Here is a 22,457-nt window from a genome sequence, read left to right as displayed (position 1 = left end):
AGTTGGGGGCTGTGTCAAAGATTTGATCAAGTACGAGCAACACATGCATGCAATCAGTTTTACAATTTGAAATACAGCTATTTGAGAACACAATGAAACTATTATGTAAGCTTCCTATTAGAACATATGTTACTTATTTAAAAAACATTCAGACTTTAAAAGTTTTTGTTTCAGATGTCAGAATTATCTGTACAACCAACCCATTGTGTGCTGACATTGACCATATCGTCATTATCACAGTGCAGCTTGATATATTCCACTTGATTTCTGTAGATCAGAGACCGGATTCTTTTTTTCCTTTATTTTGTAAGGTTGTAGTTTGAATACTCTTTTACAGTCTAAATCTCTCTGATTACCAGTGTGTTCGTTTTCAGACCGACCTTTAAAAAAATAAAATCTGCATCAATGGCTATTTTAGATGTATTGCTTCTGAAGATTTATTCAACAGACGCACACATGCTTTGAGATGCTGTTTGCAAGTTCAGTGGATTTAGTGCTTTATTTCTAGGTGAATGATTCAAAACCAATTTCCAGAAGAAACTATGGTTTTCAAGGTGATGAACGTGTTCGGGGTTGTGCTGTTGTGTTTACTAGGTAGCTTGGGCTCAGTGGAGCTATTCAAGATTTATTGTGGTGAAATCAAGAGCAGGATTTGGCTCTTCGGGTCTGGTCTTCATCCAGTAAAATTTTGGCTGGAGAAAATCAATCCCTGAAGAACAGAGATGTTGGATTAATGGAAGAACACATTATTTCTCAAACTTGTTATTAGGTGTTGTAAGCCAAACTGTTCATTGCCCCTCTGCTCTCTCCCTAGTCTGAGGGAGTGATGACAAGGTGGGAGCATCAGATTTTGTGGGAAAAATCCTAAATGGTTGTGCACGAATGGGGAGAGTGTTGCCAAGACCCATACAGAAATGCAGAGCTGTCTGATGAGTTCCCATCCCTGCAGCAGTATCTGGAGATAGTTGGAACCCAAGTTTCAAATCCTTCAGTTTATTAATGTTATTTTCTCAAAATCAATTATAAATGCAAATTTGTGGGTTAAAGGTTAAAGTCTATGTTGATTCCTTGGCACTTTTGGATATTAAAAACATGATTTAGTATTCAGTGCATGTTCTGCAGGCAATCATGTGTGGAGTAGCGTGTGTGGAGTGTGCTCTGGTTTGGCAACTTCAGGAGCTGTAATTCTCTGTTTATCACAACCATGCATATGACATACACATTCCCACCCCATGCTCCATCTCTCTGCCTCAAACCTGACTTGAATAAACCATAACAGAGGTGAGCAGGATATATAATGGTTTTGCTTATTAATTCTTTGCCCTTCTTGTAAAGTTCCCAGCTTCCATGTCACTTGGTACAGGACATTTGTTCACTGGAATTGGATTACCTAATGTGTATATTAATGGGAGCTATGTTTCCTCTACAGCATCCTCTAGTTCCTTCTGTATGTTCTTTGTTGTTTGCACATCACTGGAGCACTCCTGTGCTGTGTCATATGAACCATTACCACCAGCTTTGTACAATGTTTCATATTTTTTCTTTCAGCTATCAAACTTTTCAGTCATGCTCTCTACCCTGTTTTTGGAATAGATGCTGTAATTTTCTATACATTTATATCATGCCTAATACAGGAGAGCCCTGGTCTCTGACATGTCTCATTAAGTTCAGTCTCAGCCAATGATTATTTGAGGGGGGGCTGTTTTGTTACATGTGTATAATTATAGAGGATTTTCTCTCTTACTACACTGATAAATTGTTATTAAAAGTTTATTATTATATTCAAATAGTAGGCCATTATTAGAGTGCAGATTCCCATTCATTCAATTTCTTGTTAAAAGGTCATGAGATGCATCTCCCCAGTTTGGGTTGATCTCACCCTCTGCACTTAAAATAAATGAAAACATACGTGTGTGTACACTTGTACTCCCATGGTGGTCATGCGTGCTCACACAACTCTTCACTTTGCTCTTACCGCCTCCAAGGTGGATGTGCCAGCAGTAGAGTTGGTCCCAGAGGAGACACTCCCATCTCTTGGAAACTCTTGAGTTATCTTCTCACCAGCCAAAATATTTCAGAAGAATTTTCAGAAATGCAGGTGCACGCGGTTGTCAGGAGCAGCTTGCTTTGAGTTATGTGGCCATTTCACCTTACAGCAGCCATGCTCTCGAGGGCAATTATCTCTGTAGTAATTAACAAGGGAATTTTCTCTGATGCTGCAGTGTGAGTCATGCAGCTTCCAAAAGATTAGTTTGTTAGTTACTGAATAAAATATTTGCAGATGTACTTATATGTGATAGCATCTCTGACTAAGGATGACTCATTACGGATGCAGGAATAAAGATCTGCAGGGCCAAAATATGACTGCATGATCCAGAATTTTAGGCTCCTTTAGCAGCTCCATGACCCCAGTGTCAGCGAGAGGAATTTAGTTCTGCAGTCAGGCCTGGACAAAGGAAAAAGTCCTTTTGCCTCTTTTCACAATGTTAGCAAGGAAGGAGAGAAAGCAGTCATTTGCTCTTTATAAGAGCTGGAATGCTGTTCTTGAGGGGCAGGGGAGAAGATACCTTGGCTTGCTAACTCCATTTCCTTAAATAGAGAGCAAAATTAGGCCAAATGATACCAAACATTGCAACAAAATTCATACTTTCTTAGTATTTTGTTTCATGAGTTAAAGATGAGCTTTGAGACAGCCAACTTCAGCCTCACAAGAAACCACTTCACATCAGCTTCCATGTTTTTTCTTTTCTGCAGTATTTGTTTATGCATTTTTATAATAACAAAGACCCTGCTATCAAACACTGGGTTGCATTGCAAACATGCAGCAGTTCTTCCTTTTGCAAGTACCCAGAATATGGAATATACAACCTAATTCCTTTGTCTGGAATACAGATACTAATCTTTGATACTAAACTTTGATTAGTATCAGCCTTAAATGTGCTACTCCTGGCTTGCACCAGTTAGCTGTAGGAGAGTCAGGCTGCAACCCATGAATGAAACTGGAATGGGTTTGAGACTAAACACTTGGCAGCATAAATTTTTAAGAATAAGTTAAGTAGGTTTTCGAAGTCATTTCAGTTAGTGTCTTCTTCTGGTGGTGTCCACAGCAGGAAAACACTTAAAGACTTGTTAGCTCATAATTCATAGCTAATTTGTGCTCTGTGTGATGTAGCAGAGAGTGAGAGTAGGGACTGGCCCCATTTGTGACCACTGGGTTTAGCCATAGTTGGCACTGGAACTGAAAACTGTGACACGCAGAGGCAAATATGATTTAACTCTGGAAGTCTTTGAGTTCTGAGTCAAAGCAGGGGACTCCTACAGATGCATGAAGGTTTTAGGACTAGAGGGGGATAACTGTTTGTTCTTTGGGGCCTTGTGTGAAAATTGAGTGGGAATTAATTCTTTACTCTGCTTTGGCATTCTTTTTATTGACAGAGAAACATTAGGAACAAACATATTACTGCAATCTCCTTCTGTGGCAAAAACCTTCAGTTAGAAAATTCAAGGCAAAGAAAACATGAAAATAAAATCTAGTAACCATATCTTATCATACCATATGTCAAGTAATCAGGTTAGGATTGTCTTCAGTTTTGCTGGCCTAATGAACAGAGCATCTATCAAAAGCATTGTTTCAATGACACAAAAATGAGAGTGACTACCTCCTTTTATGTATGTTCAGTGGTTTACAGAAAAGAAAATTCTGCACCAAAATTAGCCTGAAATTTGAAAATCTCCTCAGTGCTTGAAGTGGGTCATGAAATGAGCAATGTAATCCCTTCATATTATTCTTAATGCCATATTTGTGTTTATGGATGTGTTGTCCTTGCTTGATGGTAGGTTCTGTTTGTGTAATTTAATTTCTTTCTTATTATAGGCATGCAGCTTGCAAATCTAATAATAAATTTTCTGTAAATATTACTTTGGGAGGCATCTGTTCCTTAAGGAAGCCTTAGAATCCCTTTTTGTTTTATTTACAAAATATACACAATGTAAATAGTCCCTGGAAGATCTTATGCGAGGCCTGGGATGTGATGAGATACAGGGACATTACGATCCTTCAGGTCAGGCAAATATGAATTAGGACTTGGAAAGAAATCTTTTTAGGGGTTTATCTGGTCACAGAAACAGTGACACCATGGCAAGTGTTCCCTGTTGCCATATAGCTAAGAGAGAAGGTAAAGTTTGCAGAAGGAATCGTATCATTTATACATGAAAGGAGTTTCTGTGCATGGGGGGCTTTCTTCATCCTTGTGTCAGTATAGGCAAGCTGCCTGGATGCACAAAATTCGGTGGAGAAATTGTGGTTTATGTCAGTTGGGAGTTTTTTCCTGTAAGGAGGAGAAGCCTTAGACAGAAAGAGATGTGTTGTATGACTGAGATTTTTCTTTTTTGCTTTGTTCTGACCATTAATTAAGCTACACTGTTTGTACTTAAATAATCATAAAATGTTGCATAAACACATTGTATGGAGTATCCATTGTGAGCTTACTTAGATTGGCAGTGTTCAAGGAAGGGATAATTAGAGGCACCCGATGCCTGCAGCCCCTGCAATGATAGAGGATGAATGAAGTGGGATAGATCTGAATGATGTCCATGGACATATCAGTCCCTAGAAGGCAGAGGGATGAAAATCCCCAGTTTTGGTACATCACAGGAGAGGGGCATCTGGGGATATTTTTCCATGCATCCCTCCTCCATTCAGCCTTATGCAGTCTCCTTTCTCCTGACATGGCCCTTCCCAAGTATTCAGGTAGTGGAGAAACAACAAGTATACATCTATCTCCACTGGTTAAAGCACTCCTTCCTGACCTCTTGAACTGGCTGAGTGCACAGTATCCCTGAAGCAGGCAGTTTACCTACAAGTTTTCTGCTGCAGAACTGTATCAAAGCTGTGTGATTTTCTCAGAGAGCAATGCAAAGCTCTGTCATCTATAAAGAGAAGACATGAGTATATGAACTGTTACCTTTATTCCAAGATCAGAAGGGATGATCATATATCATATGAAGATGACATATATCTTCTTAAATTTTCCCTAGAAAATTTAATGGATATTATAGGAATGGATATTATAAAATATAGTTAACCCACAATTCTGAAGTCCAAGAATCTCCATCTAAGAACTATTTAACTGTTTGGTTGTGGACCTAAGCAACTAGTCCCCACTTGAGCATGGATGTTGAAGAAGATGACCTCTCGGGGTCCCTTCCAACCTCAGCCATTGCTGTGGTTCTGTGAACTCCATGCTAGTTTCTACTTCCTGTGATACGCTGTCCTCCTATTTTGTTCCCTACTGTTTAGTTCAGATAGCCTGATATCATGACTACAGTAGAGAATTCTGGGCTTTTAGTTGGTTTGGGATTTGATAAAGTGTTGTATTTTGTTTATGTTATAGTAGGGGCTTTATGCAGCTTAATGTTACTAAACCTGGAAGATGATTAAGGCCCCAGTTTGATTTGCCACCTTTTTTGCATTATCTTTGTATTGTGCACCATTGCAATGTAGTGGGATATTACATATACATGGAGTTAAGTGGGTGGTTTTCTGGGTTAGGGCCAGAAAGTTTAGATTTCATGTAAATGATCCCTTATTTATATTTTGCTACATCTACGGAGTGGGAAAATAGGATGGAAAGGATTATAGTTTTCTGCTAATTCAAAATGTTATTTGGCAAGAATGCTATTCCTTTCAATTGCAAAATCAGAAGAAAGGTAACTCCGTAAAAGGATAAAGTGAGATGACTCTGCAGTCAGCTCAGATATGTTCATATGTGTTCTGTGTGTAGATCAAATGACGCCAGCGTAAGAAAACCTCACTTAATCCTTAGCAACTGCTAGTGATTTATGGCAGAATTACCGTAACATAGTGCTTGGAATAATCTTAATCAAACTGAACTAGGGTGACATGTTGTCATGTCTTAGACAAAGATGTCTAAGAGAGAGAGGAGTAGAGGGGTATAATTTTATTCCCTACTTTTGAAGGTGAACATTTTTAATGACATTTCTTGTAAACAATGTGAGATTTGAAGTATGTAGCAGTGGTCTAGTCTTAGTAAAAAGAAAAGAAGTCTTGACTTTCTTCATCCATTCAAATAGAGCTTGATTTTCTTTTTATTTTTTTTATCAGGGATCTTGGAACTTCATTGTCCCACCTCTGTGTCCTGTGGATGGCTTGCTGTGGGCTCTCGGATTTAGATGGGATCTCTTCCTGCAGCTCTCTAAAAGTAAGTATACACGTGTCCTGCCAAATGACAATCTCAGAACTATCTTCAGTTGATACTCTTTGCTTGTAGTGTTTGTTCTCACCCTTTGTTTTCGTAAATGGCTTTGGTCTGATGCTTTGAATTGCATATTTAAAAGATGCTACAATATAGCTTTTTTTAAATGAGGTGTAACAGTCTGGTTTGATCCTGAATACACATAAAACATAGTGTTTGTTGCCATATTAGCCCCAGTTGTTTAGGGCAACAACAGCCACACTTGAAAAATGTTCACTTCCTTGCTAATTTCATCCTGTAAAATCTCATATTTCAAGTATTAGAAAACAGTTTGCAAAGCTTGAGTGTTACTTGTGCAAGCCTGTGGTTTACATATTTATTCTCTTTACTTCTGCTGAGGAACTCTACATAGCCTATAACAATATCTCTGAGCTGAGCCAGCTGACCTGGCTAGATCACCTCGAGGTTTTGGACCTGGAAGGGAACAATATTGAGGACATCGACCAGATGCAGTACTTGAGACTTTGTTGCAAGCTAAGCCACCTGACAGTGGAGGGCAACCTTATTTGCCTGAAGCCAAATGCAGAATCTGCAGAGGTGAGGACTTGGTTTGCACATATTGTGTTAATTTTTTGTCACTGCTTTTTAACTTTGAGTTGGAAATGAAAAACATTTCTGCATCTTTTTATTGTATCATTCTAAGTAATGGCATGGGATGTATTTCTCACCTTTCATTTCTGATTTTGTGGTCTCATGGGCGTGGTGTCCAAGATGACCACAAATTAAATACGAGAGTGCTAGTAAAGACTCGGGCCTGTTTCCTAGCAATGTGTTCCTTCTTACCTGTGAGAACAGGACTAAACTAGGAATAAGCTGTTCACATCTGTCTTCTCACTGCTTGCAGTGCAAACAGGCATCTGAAAGGATGAGCATGGACCCCCAGCTGTGTGGATCCTTCTGAACTGTAGGGATCTTGCAGCAGGTTAGAAAGTAGTCAATATTTTTCTGACAAGATGTGCCCAGTCACAAGGTTTCAATTCCCCCTGATCTCTGCTGGAAAGACAGCACAGCTGAGCACACACGGTCCAGGAGGTTCCTGCAGAGCACTAATGACAACCTTTTGACACAGGTAGTGGAAGAGCCAGCGAGGAGGGGTGTGCAGCTTGACCTTGTACTGATAAACAAGGAAAGACTGGTTTGGGGATACAAAGTTTGGGGACAGCCTTGGCTGCAGTGACCATGAGATGATGGAGGATCCTGAGTGGAGGAAGCTGGGCAATGAATAGGATTACAACCCTTGACTTCAGGAGAGCTAACTTTGGCCCCCTCAAGGACTTATTAGGAAGAATCCCATGGGTTAAGGATCTAGAAGATAGAGGGGTCCAAGAGAGCTGGTTAATAATCAAGCTTCACTTCCTCTAAGCTCAAGAGTTGTGGATCCTTATGAGTAAGAAATCAAGCAAAGGGGCAGGGGGCCTGAATGGATGAGCATGGAGCACCTGGCAAAACTCAAAAGGAAGAAGGAAGTTTATGGAATGTGGAAAATACAGGCCACTTGTAAGGAATACAGAAAGATAGTATTTCAACTATATAGGAGTATAGTATACAGGAATGTGATGAAGAAGGCTAAGTCCCACTTGAAATTAAATCTGGCAAAGGTTATCAAGGACAATGAGAAGGGCTTGTTCAATTACATCAGTAGCAAAAGGAAGATTAAGGAGACCAGGGGGTCCTGGTGAACAACAAGTTGTCCATGAGCCAGCACTGTGTCCTTGTGGCCAAGAAAGTCATTGGGTGCATTAGGAAGAGCATTGCCAGCAGGTCAAGGGGGGTGATCCTGCCCCTCTACTCTGCCTTGGTGAGGCCTCACCTGGGGTGCTGTGTCCAGTTCTGGGCTTCCCAGCTCCAAAAGAGACGAGACACTGCTGGAGAGGGTCCAGCAGAGGGCCAGGGAAATGATTAGGGGACTTGAGCCCTTTGCTTATGAGGAAAGACTGAGAGAGCTGGGCCTGTTTAACCTGGAGGAGACTGAGAGGGGATCTTGTCAATGCATACAAATATCTCAAGGGCAAATGTTAAGAGGAAGGGGCCAGACTCTTTTCACTTGTGCCCAGCAACACGACAAGGGGCAACAGACACAAACTGAAACATAGGGAGTTCCATCTGAATATGAGGAAAAACTTATTTACTTGGAACGTGACAGAGCACTGGAATAGGCTGCCCAGAGGGGCTGTAGAATCTCCTTCCCTGGAGATACTCAAAACTCACCTGACATGATCTTGTAAAACCTGCTCTAGGTGAACCTGCTGTAGCAGAGGGTTTGGACTAGAAGATCTCCAAAAGTCTCTTCCAACCCCCATTCTGTGATTCTGTGATTCTGTAATTAGATATCCATTTTTTGAGGCTTTTGCATTTCCTTTGGAGGTCCTCCAGTCCAAAAGCAAGTGCTTCAACACCACCATGCTCAAAAGTTTAACCCTCAGAAAATGATGCTTGAGGTAACTATGTTGTAGGAACTGCTTGTTGCCCTTTCCCCTGAAATGTTAAAATCAAATGATCAAAAAGACCTTCATAAAAAGCTGAGGATACAAAATACAGTGGTTCACCTCTTACGTGCTGAAATGATAAAATAATTTCTGCTGAGGTATTTTGTTGAGGGCATGAGATCCTCTGTGTCACAAAGATGAGAACACAGTAATACGTTTTCTGATTTGGGTTTCAGGGCAGTCAAGAAGCAAAGCACAGCAAGGGAAATCTAATTCTACATGAACAGTCTCAGAGCTGTATTATTCTCTTTCACTTTCTCCTACTTCATAAAAAAGTATTGCTGGGTTATTAAAAAAAGTATCTTAGCAGGTACTGAGAAGGGAACTGGAGGAAAATAAGAGTTTAAAACACTTGGCCACAAAAGACCGTTCCTCATTTTGGTCACATAATTTCTAATGCATGTCATTGACTGTTTATGGTCAGTGTACCAACAGACTGGCATCCAGGTCTTTTGGAAGGTCAGAGGCCTATGCACACACAGATGGAGCCATGTAATACATAGCACTCACTAAGGATGGTGCAATTCCCTATGCACCATAAAGAGCTGGTAATGCAGGGTTCAAAAATCAGAGCAGGAGTTGACACTGTGATCCCACTGTGCCATTTTCCATAGCTTTACTATGCATTTCAAAGTAATCATGCCCATGCTGTTTATTTGCCTAAAAGGTAAGGTTTGATATTTGTCCTGTAGTTAGACTTGAAAACAGGTGCTAACAGTAAAACTCAGTCATGTAGTAGATGTGTATTTTTTAAATCTTGGCACTTTTTAGATGCATGAGTTAATAACATTTTTCAGATGTAATTGTTGGCTTGATCATATCACTCAGTAAAAGGGGCCATGGAAGGCAGCTCTTTAGCTGTCATAATTTTCCTCTCTGGAATTCAAGAGAAAATGTTATATACTTGCCTTTCTGTTTTGAAATGGTGAAAGTATACTTAAGAGACCACACTTGTAACTACTTGTAATCAGAATAATTTCTCCATCAACGTTCCTTCGTTATGGAAGATGCAATCATGAGAGGAAAAAAACATGTTCCCACAGTAAGAAAGCACTGCCTGCTAGTGATGGACAAAGCATGTCTATTTATTCTTTTTACTCCCGTGAAGATAAATACAACTTCTGACACTTCCTCATTATAACTTCCTACCATGGAAATAGTGCAGTGTGTCCTAATGGCGCAGAAAGTCTGATTCTACTCCGTTGAATCATTCCTGCTCAATGCAAGTGATGATTTTGGAGGATGTAGTTTTCATTTGGTATCTTCAGTCCTTAAATGTACTTGTAATGGAGAAATGTCAGATTTCCTGTGGCTTGTTCAGGGGAGGAGATTTCCTTGGGATACTGCTGCATGTTGTCACATAACGGGAGTGCAAAGAGGAGTGATGTGTGGTGGTGTGCCCTACTGCTCTTCTTCACACAGAATGGCTGTCTCTGCTTCTGTGCAAACAGTTGCGTTCAAATGCCAGGCAGAATTTATTGAGGGAGTCTGCACAACTGTGTGTTTTACACTGAGTTGTAGCAGAGACAGACTGTGAGTTCGCTCTAGTCTCCCACCCAGTGTCTGTATTGGGAAGCTGCTTTACCCTCAGGTAGGTTACAAAGTGGATCCAGCCCTTGGCTGCTGAGAGTTTCTCCATGGACTTTGTTGCTTTTGTGGTTTCAACTGATGTTTGCATTTCTTCAGGGTATAGAAAAGCCACTTGAAATATAGAAAAGAATAGATATGGGCTTACTTTGGTGTGCCCTAGGTGGCTGGCTCTAATTTCTCAAGCTCCTTCTACAAGTCTTCTACTACAAGTCTGACCCTTGCTACAGCTCTGTAAAAGCTCTCCTACTTATTTACTTGTAATCTACAGAATGGTCCAACTAAATTTACTGTTCTTTCTTCAGATGGCCTGTTTGCTCCCTGTGATTTGATTTTCAGATGAGCTCATCTTCCCCTGTTATCTAAACCAAGAGCAACCCTGATGATAAATTCTGCAGCCTCTGTTACAGTAATGTAACATGAACGTAACATGATTCTTCTCTCCAACAGGACATGGCTGGAAAGTGGCTTTAGCCGTGAATGGTTGAATCATTTTCTAAATTAGGATTAAATGCTTAGTTAGAGAAAATTAGTGTCTGCCCCTTAACAACAACAAACACGTTTTGTTTGGTGAGTTCCCTCTGCCAGCATCAGTGCTGCACCGTACAAAGGGAGAGAGCGTCCAGCCTGTCAGGTCCCACAGAAACACTTGTTTGTGGCAACTCTGTATTGAATGAGGACTTTGTGGGGTTTTCTAATATGACATGCAATGTCCCGAAAAGTGTGACATTTACCTGGGTTAAACAGTTGATCTGTAGGTAGCTGTCAATTTTTATTCTGCTACTAGTAGTCCACTCTGCCTTTATAGTTTTTTTAGTAGAAGAGATTGCAACACCATTGGCTGCCTTTTGTAATCAAAGACTGCTTTATCCAAACCTATTCCCACTGCAAACCAGTACAGCCCAGTTAACCCTGAGGTATTTTTAAGTTTTCCCAAAGGTGAAGGTACCACAAGAAGATTTCTTTCTACTGCTGGAATCCACCAAAACAGCCCAATTTGCACTGTGCTCTGAGCACAGATGTAATTGTTCTGGATTGGCCTTGCTGCTCAGAGGTCCCCCAGCTCTGAGCTCATGAATCATTTTATAACATGTCAGCTCCACCCACGCATGCAGAGAGGGGCTACACCAGTGCTTTCCCCATGGCTGTCACACTGAGGCCTTGTGCATCAGGAACAATCATATTGTTTTTCCAGCACACGGAAAAGAAACCCAACTGCAGCCCATTTTAGTCTTCTGTGCACCTGCTGTTGGCATGCTACCTCTTGCAGAAAAAGAGATAGTTTGAAGTAAGCCTTTGCTTCTAGCAGTGTGTAAAATCAGACACCAAACCCCCAAAGACTGCCCCAGAAAACCAGTGCAGTTCGTTGACTGTAGATGATTTATGGTTGTACCTAAAAACACAATCCATGAAAATGCTCTTTCTTTTCCCATCAGCTGGTGTGGCAACACTCATAATATGTTTTCAAGTCTTCCTATCACCTGAGTGTTGATGCAACAACCAGAGAATCGCAAAAGCAGGGAGACAGACTGGCTGAATGCTGAGGGTGCCCAGGCTTTCCATGGGCATCACTGACCTTCTATACTTTTGCAAATTATACATAATATAATAAAGACAAATGCCAAAGTCACCAGTGGGTAAACAGCAAATGAGCCTTTGGTGAAGGCCACGTCTTCACTGCTCAGGACATGTTCATGATCAACTCAAGTAGAAATTATGTGAGGAGAAAGCTCAGTGAAATGAAACTCCTGACTGTATTTGTATCTGTCAAATGAGATGAATAGGTTTGCTTCATAGAAAACCTTTTGAGTTATATGGCAGTCATACAAATTGAAGAGTGCTGTGCTCCTGGTGGAAGTCCAGAGGCTGTTAAACTGACCTCTTTCTCAATTTCTTCAGGAACCAGGTTATAATTACAGAGCAGAAGTAAAAAAACTTATTCCCCACTTGAAGTATTTGGACAAAATACCAGCAAGCCAGACTGTTCCACTTCCTTCCAAGAAGATGTACGAAGATTGTCTAATCATCAAGGACTCCATTAAGGAAGGTGGTTTAGCTGGAGACATTTCGTGGTTAGGTATGACAGGTTTCCTACTGGAGTTCATTTTTCAGGTTATGTGATATGAAGAAAGAAAGATGAAGAGCAAGCTGGCCTCTCAAAGCCAACATTTAATTATAGAGAAAGGACAAAGGATGTTGTCTTCTTCACCTGGGAAGTAAGAAGGTTTTAATTCAGCAGATAACAGTGCAGATTTGAATGAAAGTTGTCCTAAGATGGGTATCAAGATCAGGAAAATGCAGAAAACTTATAGAGCATCAAGCAAATCCAGCAGTAGCTGGGAGCCTGTACATAGGGTTCATTCTGCATGATGGGAAGAAGCAAAGCTTGGAAAGGAATGTTTCGATAACAGCTGTTCACATCCCTTTCCATGGGAACAGTTAATCCCATGTAGCATGTATGTAGTAGTATTTCCTATTCCAATTTAATAATAGGAAAGGGAATTCGGTCATCACCCCTCAGTAGTAGCAACATCCCATCAGGATTGCATGGTCTCATAAGAGAGCTGTTCCATTTTCTCTTCCACTGTGATTGAGTCCATTACATTCATTAGTAGAGAGTAAATGGTTTGAAAGTAAATCTGTTGTCTCCTTACCTACAGCCTTGGTAGTAGTTCAGATGTCCATGCTTTAAGTGTCATGCTACATGCACTTTACCACATACCATTAAATATTGCAAAGTATTTCCTATAACTGCTCCTGTTGCTTCCCATTAGTGTGGGCAATGCAGTTGGCTTCCTAGCCCCCCACCCCTCAATTGTGGTTTGCCTGCCAATTGTACTCCATTAAAAATTTAATCTGTTTTGGAACAAGTACATACATTTGTCATTTATTTAATCCCTATGGGTCCAAATCATTAGTTGTAATAGTAGTTATGGTAGAGAAAAAATCCATTAAAATCTGATCCCTCAGTGATCCTACTTTGGTAACATCACCTGTGGTTCAGAAAACTAGTTAACAAAGTTTGCTGACAGAAACAGTAGGGACAGAGCACAAAATTGTGATTTTGTGTCATTTCCTCATGTAACCAAACTTATCTTCTTGCTGTCAGCTCTAAAAGATGAGCTCATATGGTCAGGTTCAGACATTGCCATATTTTTTCTTTCCTATACCAATATTGACTTGGATACTTTTCACGTGCTATGTATTTCATGAGTTTGTGTTAACAACTATGGCTGAGATACATTAAAAACACTCAGCTCTTAAGGAAATGGCCCTATTATTACAGAGCTGATGGCTCACTGTGGAGCTGGTAGATGCTCAACACTTTACAAAGGCGTTATTCATTTAGGCACTGAAATTAAATTCACTCTTCTGTGGGTTATTGGCTGCATATGCTGTTCTTACATCTGTGCTGTGCTCCCAGGACAGCCAGCATTTGGGCAGGTAAGAAGACAAGGCTCTGAGTGCCTTTGCTAGCTTTTGTAATTCACACTGTCCTGTAGCATTACAAAAATGCAGTTTTCACCTTTCTTTCTCTGGTAGAGAAGTATCTGTCTCTGAGGCAGTACTGGAAAAACCTATCACTGCCATTCCCAGATTTCTGTAACTCCTGGTACACAGTTTGCCCTGATTGTCTAGTTGCTCTGGTAAGGTGGCCATAACCATCTGTGTTGTGCCTTGGCATTTAAGCAACGTATTTTAAGACTGGGAACTTAGGCTGTGCCTGTGGCAAGTCTGCAATGGTTCCCCCATGGGCAAGTGAGCAGCAAATGAGAGGCAGCTTACACTTATCCTGGGCATGTGGGCAGGGGAAGTAGCAGAGCCCTGGATGCATCCAGATTCACCTGTGGGACAACCAGAGGTGGATGGTGAGCACAGAGCAGTTCCTGACCCCAGTAGTCTGTCCCTGGTTACCCAGAGCAGAAGAGTGGGAAAGGGATATTACTTTGATTGGGCATCCCACATTCTGCCATCTGCAAATAACAGTTAGAATGGCTTGTGTGCAGCACAGAAAACCCTCTTTCTCTAGGCTTGACCCATTCCAGCATGTTTCTTGTAGCTGCAATTACATATTTTTCTGTGCCCTATAGCTTCAAGTGTACAGCAGCCAGTTATATTGGCTATGTACAGTGATGGTGTGGTTTGAAGCCTTACACAACTGTGCTTTCACTAGTGAAATCTTTCTTTTAGATCCGTATCTTGGGACAGTAGCAAGGCAGTCTGGATGTGGCCCAAGACCCCCAACAGCTTCCAGACCTGGAAATGCACAGTGGTCTGCCAATGTAGGGAGATTTAGCAATGCCCACCTCTTATATGGTAGCCGTCCTCTTCCAGATCCTGCTGTTTCTGATATGCTGTTCTCAGAAGATGACTCCAGTGATTTGACACATGGTAATGTGTTTTTTAGTCCTGTTCTTTCCCACACCTCCACCTCCTTCTGAATGTTATTAGTACTGATGAAAGCCTGGGTGCTTTGAATACCACCCACCCATGTCACTGCTAGATCAGGTTCAGCATATGTTTTCTTCCAAGAAAGACTCACCTGCTCTATTGTAAGCCTTCCTTTATTTCCTCCTGCAGCAGAAGGTGAAAGTTGCCCACTCTTCAGCCCCTCACCCCCATGCATCATGTGCTGCTGTCCCTCCTGACAGCCCCATACTGCAGTGGTGCTCCCTTGCTGACATTTGCCTTTCATGCCTCAGCGAAGCTGTCCTGCTCAGCCCTTTAATATGTCAGCCTAGCTGGGGCTCACTGGACTAAGAACTGCTACAGACTAACACCTGGGCACATCCTGTTCAGTCACAGGAATGTGGTCCAAGGTAGTCCTGTATAAAGGTGTGGTGATGCTCCTTCACTCCCCATTGGATCATGTGCTCAGGCTATGAGTTCTGCAGTCTCATACTGCAGCAGCATCGCTGTGGTCAATGAGCACTTTCTTTTGTGTTTACTGTGGTTGATCCCTTAGCAAAAGGAGTCAGTTCCTTAATTTCACATGCCTGATCTACAGACTAGCCCAAAACACAGGGGTTCCACTGCTCTTCTTGCCCTGGTCACCTGGAAGTACTACAAAGTCAGTAGCTCCTGGGGACAGCTGGATATAGAGGAAGTTCACTTATGGTACAATATTTGGCACTTCCCAAGACATCCTTCCCTGGCTTCTGGAAGCAACTCGATGGTGCAACTCCACCATCCCACAGAGTGCAGATTAGATAGGAAGATGTTATTTGTTTCCAGGCATTGCGGTCTGCTTCTCTCAGATGCCAGTCTCTCCTCAGTTCTTGCTATAAGTGGGACTCAGGATGATGAATGAGATGAAGCAATATAGAGTCAATCAGTTGAGGGCACATTTGGAAAAGTTTGACTGATTTCAAAGACTGCATCATTTGTTAATCACTGGAGTAAAATGTTTTCTTTTTTCCTCTCTTTCCTAGGACTCAGTCAAGTTATATGTGGGAACCCCACCAAGGCCCTTCGTGAAAGGAGGCAAAAACTAGGTGTATGTTTCTCTTGTAGACTTCATATTCCTGCCTGGTGACCCCCACAAATCCTGGGATAAACTGAACTCCCAATATGGCTTGTGTCAGCTCACTCTCTTCTGTTGCCCAAAAGCCCCACAACATACTATTGCCCTTGAGGAGGACAGAGGGTCTCTTGCCATGATGTTGGACGTGCCCATGTGCTAGCAACAGTTAAACATCACCTGTAAAGGAACACGTGAAAATCACATACCAGCTGCTGGTGGCAGATTTCTTTATCATCCTGCAGTGAGCAAAGTGCAAGACAGGATTACAAAATTTGATGGTATTTCTACAACAGTTATTAAGCAAAAGACGTCAGTGGTTCTTTGATGTTGGCATAAATAGTCAGATTGCTAATTCTGCAAGGTCGTTCCCATCGACTAAACAAACACAAAGCCAAAGTTTGTGCCTCTTGGCAGTGGGGTGGTAGCCCAGCCCTGCGGGTCAGCCTGCTCATTTCAGCAGTAGCTTAGTGAGAGGACACCCATGTATGTAAAGGGGTGCAGCCCGTCTCGTCACGCTTTGTGGGCCCTGAGGTTTAACACAGCACAAACACGAATGCAGGTTTAAACAGGCTGTGCTAAATCAGGGAGACAGCGTGCACAGGACACCTGCATCACTGCACTGTCAGCAGCCTGACTTAGTGCTGACAACAGATGTTAAAGAACTTTGTGAAAAAATATATCCCACTCTTGTCTTTCTGCTGCCACTGCCTGAGCGCTGGAAGCTTTTCTGAAAAAAATTTGAACATTTGAGTGAATTACTGTGTTATAAACTGGGATGTGGAATGGGACTGTGGTCATATACTGAGTGATGCAGTTTCTGTGGTACCAGTCTTAATATGTTTATTGGTATAGATGCTACAGGCTTATATGCCAGTGAAATGTGAATCAACAGTTTTGTCACTGCCGCCCTGGGTTCCTCAGACTGTAACAGCACGTGACTGTGGTATGGGACTTGTTAAAACTGAAGGGTAAGAAAATGGTGAGGGATTATCTAAAAACTCAGAGGTAACAACTTTAATGCCTTCTAAAATCCACATCTAGAAACAGAGCTGGGGAGAGTTCCCAAAGTTATCAAGATAACTTCTGTCATTTTCACAGCCACCTGCAGTGAGCCCTTTGAAACTGAGCAGTCTGAGGACAGAAAACGTTTATGGCTCTGGAGGAGGAAAAGATGTGCACCAGGAAAATGTGTCTTCTGAACTGAGAGTATGGAGAGAGCAGCAGAAGAGGTGAGACCGCGGGAGAGTTCCTGTCGTGCAATGAAGTCGGCATTCATTTTCTCCTGCAAAAATAAAATAAGCGCTTTGGCCACCTGGTGGCGGTTTCGAGGGATAGTCTTGGCCTCCTGCCTTTCTGTCCCTGCTTGGAACAGGCTGGCAATCCTTCCATCTGTCCTCCTGCCTCGAGCATCTGGTCGAGGAAGAAAAACCCTCTGACCTCTCTCTAGAGCAAACTGAAGTCCAGCATAGGCAGGGTGGGTTCACTTCCTTAGCCAGAGCAGGGAAATGACTTTTTATAACTGGTAAGCCATTCTTGGCCCTGATGGTGTCTACCTTCAGACAGTAGAAGAGCTGAAAGTTGTTGAGGTTTTCTTCAAGCAGCGCATTGGCCTAACCAAATGAAAGGCTGAAAGACAAATAACATCATGCTGAGATTCCCCCATCTCACAGGCAGGTAATGGTTATTTTGGAAGTAAAAATGGGTTTATTTCTCTGAGCTTACTTTACTAGGAAGTATTTTAAATCTGCCCCACTTCACCTGATTAACTTTAGGACACTTTCAGATAATCAGACACAGACATCTTAGATGGCTGATCCAATTAGAATTAGTTTTCATATCACCCGAAAAGTGTGAAATAAGAGTGGATAACTAAATCTACTGCCTAGGTGTTTGCCTGAGTGGCCATGCCAACTGCACTTGACTGGCTGCATAAACCCACTCAAAGGGCTAACTAAAGATGGGATACTTGATGTTGTCCAGGTGCCTGCAAACAGGTCAGCAAGAACAAGCCAGCGAAGCATCAAAGGTAATTCTTAATCATGAGGAAGAGGGTGAAAACTGCAGCCTGACTGACAGCTCTGAAGATGAGTTGAGGAAGGCCTATGATGAGGACCTCATTGAAAGGATTTCGCTTGATTCTTCTTGCCACTCCAGTCTCTCCAAGTCTTCCTCAGGTACTGGACCAAAACCTCTGGGGAAGGGTTAGCATCAGGATAGTAACACGGGCTACTGTTTGTAGATATGTGTATTGGTAACTGCAGTGTTTTATGAGATGTGGCTTCTGTGCTCTAGAGGAGTAATTTGGAAATACCATTGCAGAGCCAGAGCCTAAATAATCCATTCCAGTTTTTAAGCAGGATGTGGTGGCCAGCTGTGTTGACCATCAGCTGATATATTTCAGCATGGATCTGCAGAATTAAGAGGATCAAAGGTGATCTTACGCTAACTTAGCATCAAGTATAGAGGAAGGACATGCCTCTGTCTTTTACTTTGTGTCATTAATTTATGACAGTGCTGGGTGAGTCTGAAATACTGTCATTCCAACTGAGCTATATTTGAACTCAGTTGGCATTGATGTAAATGATGACTGAACTAATGATTAAGGTTTAACTGGGCAACTGGGAATTCTGGAAAGATATGCAACTAAAGGTATCCCAGAATCTGCAGAAGTGTGTCCTACCCAATGTGAGTTTGTCACAGAAGAACTTGTTGCTGGAAGCAATCCTTCTGACCAGAAAAGGACAAGTCATCTGAGTAAAGCCACTCTTACGCAGTGTGTTTGCAGCATCAGATCCATATAAACTGCACTCTTTGGAAGGCACTGAATGTTATTTCAGGCTCTTGAGTCAGGCATACCAGTCTCTCAGTGTGTCTGTACTTAAAAACAAATTTAAAAACCCTATGAAGTTTAGACATTTTAAAAGCATAATATGATGCAAACTATTCTGTGAAAATTTTATACCAGCTTTATGTGGTTACCTAGCTAGTAAAATACATCCCCATCAACTAGGAGCTACCAAGCTGAACTTTCTGGGCCTGGGTTTTTTATGGCACATTCTTTAGATTATGTTCCTGCCCTGGACCCTGCACATTAGGCACTTAGGTACAGTTGGTTCTTTTAATAGACAAGAGCAATTGGATCCCTGCTATATATAGAATGGTTGGTTCTTTCAATAGACAAGAGCAATCAGATCCCTGCTATGTATAGAATGGTTTTAAGCATATATGCATGCTCGTTATATAAGTCAGCAACAAGTTTTTTCTTCTCTGTGTGCTGCACCTGAAGATTACATGGGCTGAAATACAAACAGCCAAGTAGTAGCCCTGCATGTAGTGCAATATGTTCCCTGGCAGTCAGGCACTTTCTGTAATTTTAAAGCTAATCTCAAAATTATGAGATTCTATGATCTCTGAGCCAAATAAAAAAAAGTAGATCCACTCATGTGTGATTATTCCTGTGCCTTGCACTTCAGATTGCTGGAAGGAGTCCTCAGCTATTTGAAACAAGTCAGTGCAAACACTGGCCAGGAATGATGCAGGTGTGATCCTGCCTGAGAACAGCAGGGAGGGTGAGCTGGTCTGTCTTTCTTGAGCTCTGCATGGCTTGTGAGCAGTTGTGGTGCTTGGCACATCACCAGCAGAACTGGCAGGGAGACTTCCAAGGAACCCAAACCCCTGACTATCAGAGGAATCAGTTCAACAAGGCCAGCATCACTGTGTGCCCCAGGACACATCTGCCCACCCATCTCCATCACACAGCATCTCCAAAACGACTCACTGGATTAGTCATGTAGGAGTAAGATGAACTGGTAAGTCACTGTGCTTTTCACTCTGTTTCAGGTTCATCACAGATTCAGGAGGGTGCAGTATTCTCCAAGCCAAGCCCTTGTTTAATTCCATCCCCTCCAAAAAGCCCTTCACCTGCATCTTTAATGAGTGTTGCAGCAAGATCCTGGAAAACAAGAAACCACAGGGTAAGATGCCTAAAAATACCCAGCCAAGAGGAGGACAGGCAGTGTACACAGCTGTGCCAGTCAAGGGCTCATAAAGAAAATTCAGCCCAGCCTCTGGACGAAGAACTTGCTTTCCTGAACCTGCACAAGATGCTGTCTGCCTCTGGATCCCAAGGGCAGCACCAGCCTGCTGGCTGCACCAGCCAGCAAAGGCCTATTCCAGGACCAACAGCTGTTGGATCAACAAGGATCAGGTATGTGCACTGCTGACAGCAATGCCTGCAATGTGTCTGGGGAAAACAGGAGGGACTTCACGGCAGGAAAAAGCAGACTTCTGTGTTTTCTACGGGGTCTACTCCCTGTTCTGTAAAGAGAATTCCTTTTATTTGTGCTGACATTTACCTTTGTCTGTCTAATGCTAAATGAAACATTTTCTCATGTTCCTTATAGTTTGAGTGTTAGAAATTTTGTATTTTCTTGAATAATAGCCCAGAATTTTGCTGTGTTCTTATTGATCCATTCTCATGTTTCTCGCACAGAGCCAATGCTGTGTCTGTTGCACAGCTCTCGTTGTGTCATTTGTTCAAGACTCTCCTCGAGTAAACTCCAGGACAAGTTCCTGACATCCCACTTGGGTTTTTTTCCCTGACATGAATTCACATTAGAATGAGCTCTGGAAAATAAAATAGGCATTAGAGAAGTGTCACATGCACCAAAACATTGTTATTTCTGAACCCACTTACTGTAAGATTAGCATCGTGTTGCTTTTTGAAGAAATACAGCTGAGGACTTGTGACATGACAGCCTGATTTTCAGTTAACATAGTCATTATGGAGTCAGTACAGGCAGAGAACACATGCCTTATGTGGGAAGCTGAAGTTCCTTTGCTTATCCCAGGCCTGGCAGCTTTTGGATCAGTTTTCAGAGCTGGTGAGGAGCATGCAGATACCCAGATCCAGAGTGCAATCTTGCCACAGCATTTCTTTCTTTTCCTCAGGCCCATCATGGATGAGAGACCTTCTGGAGAGATCAACCACCAGCATCCAGCTGTCTGCTCATCCACGAAAGCTTCAGAGAGGTTTGGGCCAACACATGCTTCTTGGCCCCTGACTGCCAGAGCTGTGCTGGAGCCACTGCCAGACAGTACCACTGCCACAACATCTCAGAACAGAAGTCCTCAGTCCTAGAAAATACTCAGTTTTCAGCATGTGTTGGAGCCATATACACAGAATAGTCATGAAGGATCAGTGCTATCTTTCAGCTTCTTCTGCAAGCTAAACACAGAGCTGTGCAAGTAGAGCAATTCAAACAAATGACATGATTTGCCTCAATTCAGGGTACAGATGGTCCAGAAATACTTTAAAGAGCAACCGCTGATCAACCAAGGAGCTAATGAACCTCTTATTACAGAAAAACATGGTTATTTTTGCAACTTTTGTGCACTAAAACAGAACAAATTCTATCGTATTTCCTCTGCACCACACCATGCCCTGCTCTGGGAGTCAAGCAGGGACACTGAACAAAGCAGAGCATGGAGCCTGCTGTTTGGGAGTGGGCTGGAGGCGGTGATGAGGCAGCAGCCATGCCATCTGCCTTTTGCAGTCATGGATGTTTAACATGTGAGGGCCAAAACCAAGGTCTTGAGAAGTGTTGACTGGAGCAGGTTCTAAGGGAGGGGTGCAGTTCCTGAAGAAGAGCCCAGGAGGGCTGGATGGTTTCAGAGCTTATGCCCCCACAGGATCTCACCCCATTCACAGGCATCAGAGGTCCTTATTAGATCCATTGCTATGGGAGCAAATGCTGAACAAGTGGCTTATCCCAGTACTAGCATGTTTGTTTGCTCCATAGCTACCTGGAAGGACTTCTCTTACTTTAGACATTGCATTCCAAAATTTCTTTAGCAGAGTTTATCTCTGGCACTAGGTGTCAGAGCATCCCCTGCATGTGCCTTTAGCCTCCATCCTACCTCTAGCTTTTTTAGACCAAATAGACTTTCCAATTTAGCAAAACTGAATGATTTTAAGTGATGATGCAGCAAAGACAAGGCAGGGAAGTAAGGGAATAATCTCTTGTTTTTTCAATAGGGCATTTGCTTTATATTTGGGTGAGATTTAAAACATTTGTTTTAGTGGGACAGCAGACTGAGTTGCTGTTCCAAATGACTGTGCCTTACAACTTTATTGATGTTGCAGTCTGAAACCAAGCATCACATTTTTTTCCAGTTTAAATTACTATGGTTAGATTATATTTTTAAATCAGTTTATAAAACAGTAATTACATAATGAGTTGATGAATTGGTTTGTCTCCTTTCTGCTGGCCATCTTAACATAGAGAAGCAGAGTAATAGACAAAGCCCTAAAACTTCCTTTTGTCATGGTGCTCCTTGTGCCACTTTCTCCTACAGAATAGTCTGGAGTTTGAAGCTAGTTTGCCCAGTTTTGATGAGGCCTAGTGGAAATCATCATCCATCAAAAATCATTAAAAATTATGTGATGTGATTCTGTGCAATATTGTGGATGCAAGCAGGATTTCCTGTCAAATGTCACCCAGCAACAGTGCCTGTGTCCAATATGGGCCTCCTAAATTTGACTTTTTGCCAGTGTCACTGACCATACCATCACAAAGAGAAAAA

The 22,457-nt window shown here is 42.1% G+C and overlaps 1 protein-coding gene across 12 annotated transcripts in view; it reads left to right on the top strand.

The window, feature by feature from the left end:
- The window catches only part of LRRC56 (leucine rich repeat containing 56), a 78,201-nt gene extending 56,928 nt beyond the window's left edge, over window positions 1-21,273 (top strand). For 11 of the 12 annotated variants that reach the window (XM_032691602.1, XM_032691601.1, XM_032691603.1 and 8 more), the window contains 9 exons: window positions 6,125-6,221; window positions 6,615-6,812; window positions 12,248-12,425; window positions 14,540-14,740; window positions 15,781-15,845; window positions 16,971-17,101; window positions 17,853-18,046; window positions 19,713-20,079; window positions 20,823-21,273. In XM_032691602.1, coding sequence (XP_032547493.1) covers window positions 6,125-6,221; window positions 6,615-6,812; window positions 12,248-12,425; window positions 14,540-14,740; window positions 15,781-15,845; window positions 16,971-17,101; window positions 17,853-18,046; window positions 19,713-20,079; window positions 20,823-21,012 — 1,621 coding nt within the window. In that variant the 3' untranslated portion in view covers window positions 21,013-21,273. The remainder of the gene's footprint in view (window positions 1-6,124; window positions 6,222-6,614; window positions 6,813-12,247; window positions 12,426-14,539; window positions 14,741-15,780; window positions 15,846-16,970; window positions 17,102-17,852; window positions 18,047-19,712; window positions 20,080-20,822) is intronic. The other variant, XM_032691607.1, reaches the window with a different exon arrangement.
- Window positions 21,274-22,457: the final 1,184 nt, after the last annotated feature.

Source organism: Chiroxiphia lanceolata, chromosome 6, assembly GCF_009829145.1.
Source record: "Chiroxiphia lanceolata isolate bChiLan1 chromosome 6, bChiLan1.pri, whole genome shotgun sequence".
Classification (NCBI taxonomy): domain Eukaryota; kingdom Metazoa; phylum Chordata; class Aves; order Passeriformes; family Pipridae; genus Chiroxiphia; species Chiroxiphia lanceolata.
The sequence above is the reverse complement of the archived record's forward strand: the minus strand, read 5'-3'. Positions and strand labels throughout refer to the sequence as shown.